Genomic DNA, 11,343 nt, shown 5'->3' on the forward strand with positions numbered 1-11,343 from the left:
CTGTTACTGATGCTATTGGTATTGATATTTCTGTTGTATTTGGTTTTTTTTTTCCATTTTAAAATACCTTTCTTACCCAAGAATTTTAGTTTACATTATTCATAATTATATCTTAATGAATAAATTATGTCCATTTTCTGTTAAATATTTTGTGAGAAAAGTATATAAACTTTTTTTAGAAGCTTCTAAAATTATATATATATTTTTTTTTTCATTGAAACGTGTGATTTAATATTAATTTTCCAGACAGAGTTACTGGACACATTCTGTCTGAACCTGCACAGAATAGACAAGGATGTTCAACGATGTGATCGCAACTACTACTACTTCAACGAAGCAAATCTTGAGAAACTCCGTAACATTATGTGTACGTACGTATGGGAGCATCTGGATGTGGGTTATGTGCAGGGCATGTGTGACCTGGTTGCTCCCCTTCTTGTCATCTTGGATGATGGTAAGTTGTTACAGTAGTTTCTATGTATCAGCCTAGATAGGGTAATTAGCCAACCCTCTTTACGCCCAATTGTATGTGCAAGCCTGTACTCGGGCAAAGCCTAGTGTAAGATTTGAATGAGTAGCTTTTACATAATATGTGAGCTGTCGTGACAAGTCTTGTGGTACGCCATGGTCAATTTGATATATTCAAGAAAATATATCTGAAGTGATATTTTGACAAAAATTGGGTTTCAGTTTTTCTGATCAGTTTAATATGTATATTTCATAATAGCAAAAGTTCTAAGTTGATTTACCGAAGGTAGTCATGTTTTTGAGGCATATTTTGTAAAGCTATTTTTCAGAATTGATAGGAAAACCAACACAAAATATATCAGTTGTTTATCATCACGTTTTTAGACATCTGGGGCTGGATTTATCAAAAGCTTAAATTCATCTTTAGTCCATTTTTTTTTTGCTTAAGTCAAATTTATCAATATTGCTTTAACTTAAAAAATTGCTTAAAATTAAAAAGTCGATTGTACGTATGAACCATCTAAAACAATTTTTAAGCTAAGATTTTGCTAAATTGGTTTGATAAATAAGCTTAAGATATTTGCTTAGGTAGTATTACATACTCCAAGTATCGAAATGCACGCCATCATGTCGGGATTCAATATTTCGACATTAATTATGTCATCATCAGGAATGAAAAATTATCCATATTTGCAAGCTTATATGCACATTAATATTGGTAAAACAGATAGATGCTTAATAACTAGACTTAAAGAACATTCTTCACGATCAGATAGTGTTATAAATGATCATATACAAAATTGTGAGGCATTCCAATATGTTTTATGTTTACAAGGTATACTTGAAAATGATAATGTATCCTGTAATGTAAGTAATAAATTAGGTTTAATATTTTCTAATACTAACATTATTGACTGTTCGCAAAATTTGTCTATACTATTGTTTAAAGAAGTGTTTGGTGTAGTAGGATACACCCATTGCTTAACAATGGGCTGAAAGCTTCAAAGGAGCTTTCTTTGTTTTTGTAGGAGCTTTGATCAGTAGGGTAAGAATGCTTTGATCTTTAGTTTATTCATAACTATGTCACCTACTAGGGGTAATGTTTTGATTGATCAAACACTTTTGGTGCATATATCAAATTTAATGTAAATCCAGGACCTGATTTGTTGTTGACATAATGTGCACACATTGGCATAACTAATAATATAAACAAAATCTCCATTTACTCAGAGATTAAAGGTGCACTATCTGCAAACTTTTAAGAAAAAAAAAAAAAAAATCGGAAAAACCCTCAAAAATTGAGTTCACACATTGAAAAGCTCATTTAAAATAATCAAATAGTTAGTACTTCAAACTAAAAACAGATTGAGCGAAAATAAAAGAGTTTTTACTTTAACAGATATTTTACTACAATAATAATTAAATTCATTACCAGTCAATTTAAGGGTTTATGCAAAGCATATGTATTATTTTAACTGTCCTTTCTCATTCAAATTTTGAATTGTATGGTAATAACTGACTTAAGTACACAAATTAATTTAAAATATGGGTTGAATTTGTCAGTTTATTTAGCAGACAGTACATCTTAAAAATAATTGTACATATTTGTCCCCAAAATTATTACCTATGACAATTTAGTTTAATGCTATCTACTATACTGCCTATTTCATCATTGTGTAAACAAAATTGCTTGCATAGGAACCACAATTTCCACAGTGGTCTTGTTTAAATCATTTTTATCTTCAAAATAATAATTTACTTTGATTTCTTTCATTGTAGAGTCAAAGACATATAGTTGTTTCTGTGAATTGATGAAGAGGATGTCTAAGAACTTTCCTCATGGTGGCGCTATGGATACGCATTTTGCAAACATGAGATCTCTCATTCAGGTACATGGTATAAAAATAACTATTGTGCAATTGCAATTATCTGATCTTCCAGGAATTATAAGCTACATCTTCGTTGCCGCTTCTGTACTACTGATATATGATCTCAGACTTATATAAGATAATGATTTCTGTTTCGTTATGCTTGGCCATAGACACTGTTACCTGGAAGTTAAATAGAAAATTAGCTTGTTCTTGAATACAATGTTCCTCGCTGTCTGCTTATTTTCTTCTCTTTTTTGGGGGGTCCCTAGCTCTTTATCTCCTTCCCTGGATCCACCCCAGCAATTCAATCAACTCAAGTAGTTGAAAACTGTATGTTTTCAAAATTTTACTGTTATTAGCTTCTAAATGAAAATTATAACATTTTCTCACTGATTAAATTGCCGGTAATCACCAATGGAGTGCCAGGGACTCGGGACCCTTTTAGGGGAAACCCTGGACCCCTTTGTAGAAGAAGCCAGTCACATCATCAGGGAACACAATTTTACAGTCCTAGGGTGCCATTTCCTTGCACATAGAGGTGACTGTCTTGCTCACTTTAACCCTAACCATATAGCTGAGGTGTGTATCCCCCTGTCTGGAACCTTGGCCCCTCATTGGGTGGAGGGTGGGGGTGGTCACTGGTACTGCTTAAGGTAATCACTTTATGTCTTTAAGCTACAGTTTAATGTTTGGTATAACAATTAAACATGTAAGTGAAAATGAAAAAGTAGGAAAATAATAATAATTGATTATCAATTTGATATGTGATTTTGACGATTTATTTTTATTTATATTTTCAGGTTTTAGATGCAGAGATGTTTGAACACATGCATCAGAATGGTGACTATACACACTTCTACTTCTGCTACAGATGGTTCTTACTAGATTTCAAACGAGGTACTGTATTGACTAGCTTTTTTTCTATTTGTTTTTCGTTCTATTCCATTTGCATGTCACTGTTCAAAATAATCCAGTACTCTTCAAAACATATCAGATACTGTACTCTTCTAAAAGCCTGCTGCACATGATGAAATTGAGCTTAACACGCTTGCATGCCAAATATGTACATAATTTTCACTTAGTGGACTGAATACACTCGTGTATGCATAAATCCAGTGCCATGCAGGGTGGAATATACTAGTGTGCGCTGTAGAACATTTTAAGTGTGTTGTGGGGCTGAGTACACAAGTGTGCATAAATCCAGGGCTTTGCAAGACTGAATTCACTTGCGTGTACAAAATTAGAAGTGTGTTGTGGGACTGAATACACATGTGTGGGCATAGTTTTCACTAATTCGCAAGCAGACTACACTGACATGTGCATAATTTACAGTGCCTTGTGGGTCTAAATACACTCATGTAAAGTATATATGCCCATTGAAGCTGAATACACTTGTGTGTATTGTGGGGCTATATACACAGATGTTACTAAACTGTATTGTGTGCCCTGTGCAGTGGTTGAGCTGAATTTGCTTGTATATAACATCAGACTTTACAGTACTGTATGTATTAAAATATCAAGTACAACTGATGCTCCTTACAAATGCATGTGTTTTTATATTCTCCAGAGCTTCTTTATGATGACACATTCAGTACATGGGAGACAATATGGGCTGGAAGAGCAGTGGCATCTCACCAGTTTGTACTCTTTATCGCTCTGGCCCTTGTAAAAACCTACCGAGAGATTATTCTGGATAACAACATGGATTTCACCGATATCATCAAATTTTTCAATGGTGAGTATTATTATTATTAAATGAACATAATGGTGACAGTTACAATGATAACAGATTGGTTTGAATCTGTAGCTTGTGGCAAAGATTCTAGAAACACAAGATAGAGTTCTTCACAGCATAAAACTGTTCCACCAAAATGCATGGTGGAAATATAAACGGTGGGGCACCGCATACAGTTGAATGTAAAAAGCCTTACATTCTGTAAAAATTACATTGATCTTTCCTCTACCCAATGAATTGTGGTTTTTCTTCCCGACGAGGAGGGGAATGCCAGCTTTCACCAATGGGTGACCAGGCCACTCCCCCCACCCCAAACTCATATTCCCGGCCCTGTTCTGATTGGTTATTTGTCAAGCTTAATTGACACTTCAGAAAGGACCATTGCACATTTTTGAAATACTGTATAGTGAATCTTCATGTTTTTATTGCTGTCTACTTGTAGAAATGGCTGAAAGGCACGATGCTAAGGCGGTACTACATATTGCTAGAGACTTGGTCCATCAGGTGCAGACACTTATAGAAAACAAATAAGAGATATAGAGATTTACAGTCAGGTATGATCATAATGGTTGCTGGTGGGGTTGTCAACTAGATCAAAATCTGTTTGGATTATCAAAGAATCAACTAGATTATCATCAATACCTGTATAAGCTGTTGGGATTATCAAGTGATTAATTGATTCAGTTTTGAAAACCTTGAGATAATCATACTGTATATGATTAGTCAGTGTGCTGGGTAACACCTGGGCTAATCTAATCTACTATGGCTTAGATTAAATGTTGAATAATAGTATAGTCAATAATATTCCAAGTCATGTGACTTACTAGTCATGTGCCAATTCTGTAACTGTAAAGTTCAGGTTCAACTCATAGTGATTGTTGTTGTGTGTATGACAACAAACCGATACAATATCTTTCTTGATATTTTGGGTTTATGTTAGTAATCTATGTTATGTAGTGTGTGATATTAATGTACCGTACTGACTCAGGTTTATTCCCTTCCACTAATAACATGCCATAAATTTACATCCAAACTAGACCTCATGCTTTAAACATCATTAGCAGTTATTGGAAGTTTGAAAAATAGCAGTTATGTATGCATTACCATTGTATGATGTAAGTTTACTTGTATTGCATTCTCTTATGGCAATCTAATCTATATATTTACTTAACATAAGCTGTAAATTGTGGAGGTTTGAACAGATCTTGAATGTTACTTAGAACAAGGGGGTGGCTACACCCAGCTTAGTACGGTATGTTTAGATACATCTGTATCCATACAACATACAATTTAGTACACTTATAAAAGAATAAAAAATTCTTTAACACACAAACTACATGCATAAAAAAGTAAATATGTACATACTTACATATATACATGTACATTATAAACACATAAAATACAACCTGCCATAAAATAGTGCGTAATTGAATTACACAGCAAGTTTTAGGCTAAGAGTGACCACTCTACAATATCAGACTATGAATTTTATAATGCGCCTTCTATATAAGAGACTATTGACCACTACAAACCTATCCATGCATACCATTTACCATTGAAGTTAACCAAAGTTAAGATAGAAAGAAATAATATCATGCATGTTTCTACTGTTCTAAAGTGGTTTTTGTTGATATTACACTGCTTAAAATGAGGACTTGGTCACATTTCTTAGACAAACTTAGTATGTTTAAGGATACTAATACATAACACACTCTTCTTATTCCATTTTATTTTATTCCTGCAAAATGTGCAATTTTATCTTCTTTTGTATATATTTTCAAAGTAGCAACCAAAGTAAATTTTTTTAGATTTTCATTTTTTCATAGAATTTCTTTTTACCTGATATTCTTGTCAATATCTCATTTTACAAGATTTCTGTAGATTTTATCTTGTGTACAAGATGTATTGAAGACGGTTGAAATAATTTGGATAGAAAACTAAAATCTATCACTTGTCAGCAGTAAAATGAAAATCAACAATACAAGAAATGTATGGCCAATCGAATGAATGGAACTTTGCACTAAGCCCCACCCCTTGGATATTGTTGCCAAGGACCCACAAAACAATAGCATAAATGTACACAAACAAATGTGATCGTTGGACAACACGTGATTGGTCAGTGTTTGATTAACACTCTGGAAAGGCCATTGCAAGTGTATTAATTATATTTATATTAAAAAATGAAAATTAATTGTGTTGTTTATTGTGGAGATTCACATTTTTGCTAAACCACCTGCTAAAGATATTAAGCATAATATATATATATATATATATATATATATATATATATATATATATATATATTTAAATAATATTTCTTATACTCTATGAAAGTAATATCCACCTGAAAGAATCTCATGAAACTTAGGTCGGTCCAGATTATCAAATTTTCTTTGAAAAAAATGTATGCCCATATTTAGTCATGATGTGCCTTTATATGGAAATGACCACATTTAGGCGTGTCACATATGTTTTTGTCCAATGAAATTTGACAGTCTGAACAGACCTTGAGTTGTATTATGTTAAGAGTGACATTGGTAGTGTTTGGTCACCTGTATATAGTACATATGTATTTGATATTGTCTATATATTTTGAGAGATATTTGTCTGCCATTGTTTTGTAATCCTATTTTTTAGTAGATTCCCATTGAGAAATGTTATAAAAACAGAGCATTTAGAAAACTTTATTCCAAATCAAATGCATCTATTCTATTAATTTGACTTTACAATGTATATTCTTTTCTTTAATTTTTTTTTTTAATCAGCAAAGCATTTAAATTATCTATAGTTTTCTAAAATTTTGGAATTAGATAATGTTTGAATCTATTATAGTTCAATTCTCTCTCTCTCTCTCTTTGGAACACTACTTAATACTGGTAAGTTTTAAATCTAATTTACATTTGCTTGTATCATAGAGTTCCAAAAACCAATGCTCAATTTATTTAAAGCACTTTCTTGTTTTCTTTCAATTGAATACATTCCCCAATCTTGTCATTTTTATATTGTATTTATTTTTTTTTTTTTTGGAAAATTATATATTCATATTTTTGTTCATTATTTATTCATATTAATGCTCTGTAAAATTTAATTTACGAGCAAAAGAACTCCAAATTGTGCACAACATGAAAAAAAAAACATTCTTCCATATAATGCAACTTAATGTATTTAAAGATATTTATTAAGGAGCAATCCCTCATATTTTTCTCAGTGCCAGTCTTTGTAGTTCTTGTGTGTGTGACCCCCTGAGACTTTTTGTCTTTGCAAGATTATTAGTACTGTACTTAATTGCCTATTACATACAAACCCAGTAGCCACTGTCAGAACCCAGTCAGTGTAATGCATATTATTATTATTGGTATTATCATCAAGATAATGATATCCTACACTTCTCAATAAATGTATAAAGGTGTTTGCTGCCCTCTATAGCAACTATAGGATAATCTCAAGATCTCTCTGAAGTTACTTGTAAACATCCCATTGATTCTGTTTTTAGCTGTTATTTTTTCAGTAAAATACAATACTTCAAAGGCAACCTTAGGTAGTGTTTTTGTGATATGTTTTTTTTTTCTGTTAGCATTGTGCTTGCTAACTTAACATCAGTAATGTGAACTGTGTGCAATAATAAATGAATGTTGTATGGAACTTGTTATTCTTTTTGTATTCCACTGTCAATTCAAGAACATCAGCAAATTCTCTCAAAGTGTGTCTTTGTACAGTTTGTCTGGAAATGGCCATCATCACAGATGCTGAAAATCTTACAATCCTACCAAAAGCAGGACCGTTGGCATTCTGTACTTTATAAAAACAGCTCCTCAAGATGTGATTTGCAACATTACTGTGAATAAAAAGTTGTTATACCATTAATCTTGGCTGAAATGATGATTTTGTATTGATACAAATACTGTATACAAAAAAAAACACAGATTACAGATTATGGGATATAGTACATTATGATGGAAATAATGGATACAGTACATTGTAACAAGGATAACACCAGGCCACTATTCAGTGGGTGTGATGGATGTGTAAGCAATCCACAAATCAAAAAATGTCCACATTTTAAAGAAAATGTAGTTTATAAAAACTGTATTATTTTCTGTAAAAACATTTTAACCAACTGATATATATTGGAACCCCTACAATGCCATAGCTTTGATACAAGTGCAACCCCCCCCCCCCCATCCTGACTACAGCCCTGAACACAAAAGTTCGAAAGCAACTTTACTTTGCCTTTTATTTATAAAAAAAAATGTAAAATATATACAGTATGCACACATAACAGTAAAATTACAGGAAAAAGCATAGGATTTAATAAATCATCATACTGTATACAAATGACCTGCTCAGACAGTCATAGGAAGATGTAGGTTGTGCCAGAATTTTTAAATTAAGCAGCACAGCACAAAACCTTTTAAGCAAATAATGTACTGTATTAATTATACTGTTACTTTACTGTGTAAACTGTGCAATTTGTACAGCAACTCTAAGCCCATTTAGCAGTGCAGCTCTAGACACTCACAATATCAGCTGCTGGTCTACATAAATTCACAGTGAACACAAATACTCTCTGGAGTGTCAAACTTACTAACCGAACCATCAGAACAGGGCAAGAAACACATGTTGTCCCACAAACACCGCAAGTTTACATACGTTAACACTTTCTGTGGCCTTGGAACCAATATTCAAGGGGTGGGGCTTAGCGGAAGCTTCATTATTGACAGCTTATTCAGTGTCCATTAAAACAACATACACCCATACTTAATTCATTGAGCCACTCCATCTTCGAGTCCCCCCATCAGCCCCCCCTCCCCACCATTTCAAGACTACTAGGTATGCCACTGTATTCCACTCATATATCCTAGAAATAGATGGAAGTATTTGATATTTTTTGTTTAGGTAATTATATAAAGTACTTCTAATAATTATATATGTTGACAGTCTTGCCTAATTGATTCGCTACTGCGACTCTCCTTGGATTTTCCGAAACAATTGCTAAACCTTTGGGTATAAAGAGTTCATCTACTTTATCTATCCTTCTGATGAATTTGCCGTCACTGTTAAATAACTGTAGTTTGTTAAAACTTGTCACAATTATGTTGCCGTCCTTATCTACTGCAACTGCTTTTGGATAAGTCACCTTACCATCATAATCACCTGTATCTACAAGAACCTTCAAAAATCTGCCTCTACAATCAAACAACTGGATTCTGTGAATATCTACAATAATGAGATTTCCATCTTTTGTTACATTGACGTTTCCTGGGTTATGCAGTTGGCCAATCTCTTGACCATGTGATCCTATTCTTCTGATCACCTGACCACTGTGTATATCAAATGTTAACACGCAGTGCTCATCCCTGTCTGCAACATACACTTCATTGGAATTTTCATCCACATCAATGCCTGAGGGATCTTTTAATACTCCCCCACCAATTATTTTGGTCACAATGTTTTCACCATCTACTGTACAGAAACCAATGTTTTTATTTTTACCATCACAGTATATTATGGCATCATTATTCCTCATTTTGTATATCCAAGAGACATCACAAGTTGATGGTAGTGTGAGCGTCCCGACATACTCTCCTGATTGTTTGAACTTTAAAATTTCATTGGTCCTACCTGCAACTATGATACCTTCTTCAGATATCGCTACATCATGGACAATTTTATCACTTTTGATTGTCTTCACTAGACCTTGCTCCTCTATTGAGATTTTAACAGGAGATCCTTTAATTGGTTCACCACTCAAACTGACATTTAAATTCCAAACACCACCATTTCTACAAACTCCACTCACCATATAATTCCCTTCATCATTTCTGACAGTCTTCAATTCTGTTTCTTGTCCAAAAGATGTCAGTGTTGCTTTCAGTAAATCATCCTCTACCTGTATCTCAGATAGGGAATTGAGAATTTCAACATCAAATGTTTGTCCTTGTGTTAAAACTCTGGGTGCATTTGTTATTTCAAGACATTTTGCTTGCCTAGTCTCAACAATGGAACCTAATCCTCTTTGTTCCATTCTCTCTGTGTGATAGTGTTTGCGAAGGTACACATGCATTTCTCCGTCATCCTTTGGTTCGGTGTCTGGTAATTGCTGGATTGTTTTTTGTAGGGATGCAATTGCCTCAGGACCTGATTGCATAGCTGTTGCTTTATTGGCCTTCAGCAGTTTGTCAATGGTGCTCCATGTTCTGTCGATATCCAAAGTGATGGTGTCAAGTCCAGTAATTTGTCTATCAGCTCTGTTTTTCTTCTTTTCGTATATTTCATCTACATGGTTTATCAGCTCTTCACCATTGTCGGTAATCGTTTCAACCATATCTTGTACAAAATTTGTTATGTCTTCCTTACATGCTTTTCTATTTTGATCAAGTATTGTAGCTTTATAAAGAATCATTTTACGAGCTGTTTTTATTACTTGAGTTTGTTTTTTAACATCCTTTTCAAGTTTAAGAGCCTGGTTTTTTAATTCAGTAAAAGCCTGCAATATTGAGATAAGTTGGTGTTCTTTATTACTTTCATTGTGATCTGTCGTTTTGCAGGATACACAGACAGGAATTTTACAAGTTTTGCAGTAAAATTCTAGAGATTTTTTGTGAACACGGCAGATTGGCTTCGGGTCCTCCAGCTGATCAATCGTTTCCAATAGATTGTTGATGAATATGTTTGGAGGCAGTTTATGGAGTCCACCATCGGGAATGTGAAAGGATTGTAAACAGGTTGGACAGATCGATACTCCCTTCTTGTTGACCCAGTCTTGAAGACACAGGAAACAAAATGCATGTTGGCAGGGAAGTGCCTTTGGATCCTTAAGCCTGTTCAGACAAAGTGGACATTCCAATACATTTTCTTCCAAATTTTCAACCAAGTGGTGAAACTCAGTCGACCTACTGCTGGAAGCCATATATTTCAAACCTGAAAATTAGATGGAAACAATTGTAAAAAATTGTACATTTTCTTTGATAGTAGGCCATGGTTTAAAAGTTTTTGATACACAAAAAGCTCTTATACCAAGCTGTAAAGTATATACAGGGCCGCCAAGATCGGACACAGGCCTGGGGCATCTTTGCTGCCCAGATCCATTAGTTGGGGGCCAAGGGTCATCCCTTGGTGGGGTCTCTTTGATGAAACTCTTATCCCAAAGCCTGGATCAACCACTTTGACCACCAGCCTAAATGATTTTATAGGTTTATTAAGATATATATACAAAAATGGCAATTTTTGATCAAACATTTTCCACTTGCACGTTGATCTATTTTATGT

At 33.8% G+C, this 11,343-nt stretch overlaps 2 protein-coding genes across 2 annotated transcripts in view; one reads left to right on the forward strand and one right to left on the reverse strand.

Moving 5' to 3' along the window:
• LOC117114078 (small G protein signaling modulator 1-like) overlaps positions 1–6,371 on the forward strand; it is a gene marked incomplete at its 5' end in the record, with an annotated part of 53,566 nt that extends 47,195 nt beyond the window's left edge. Inside the window, 5 exon segments of the mRNA XM_033257618.1 lie at positions 247–454; positions 2,248–2,357; positions 3,140–3,236; positions 3,907–4,074; positions 4,517–6,371. Of these exon segments, the coding sequence (XP_033113509.1) occupies positions 247–454; positions 2,248–2,357; positions 3,140–3,236; positions 3,907–4,074; positions 4,517–4,605 (672 nt within the window). The 3' untranslated portion in view covers positions 4,606–6,371.
• A 714-nt stretch (positions 6,372–7,085) lies between these two features.
• Positions 7,086–11,343, reverse strand: part of LOC117114079 (RING finger protein nhl-1-like) — a 7,416-nt gene continuing 3,158 nt past the window's right edge. The window contains exon 2 of the mRNA XM_033257619.1: positions 7,086–10,995. Within this exon, the coding sequence (XP_033113510.1) occupies positions 8,990–10,984 (1,995 nt within the window). The 5' untranslated portion in view covers positions 10,985–10,995 and the 3' untranslated portion in view covers positions 7,086–8,989. The remainder of the gene's footprint in view (positions 10,996–11,343) is intronic.

The sequence above is a fragment of the Anneissia japonica genome, unplaced genomic scaffold (assembly GCF_011630105.1).
Source record: "Anneissia japonica isolate Jap-2015-1 unplaced genomic scaffold, ASM1163010v1 scaffold288030_len866700_cov218, whole genome shotgun sequence".
NCBI classification, from domain to species: Eukaryota; Metazoa; Echinodermata; class Crinoidea; order Comatulida; family Comatulidae; genus Anneissia; species Anneissia japonica.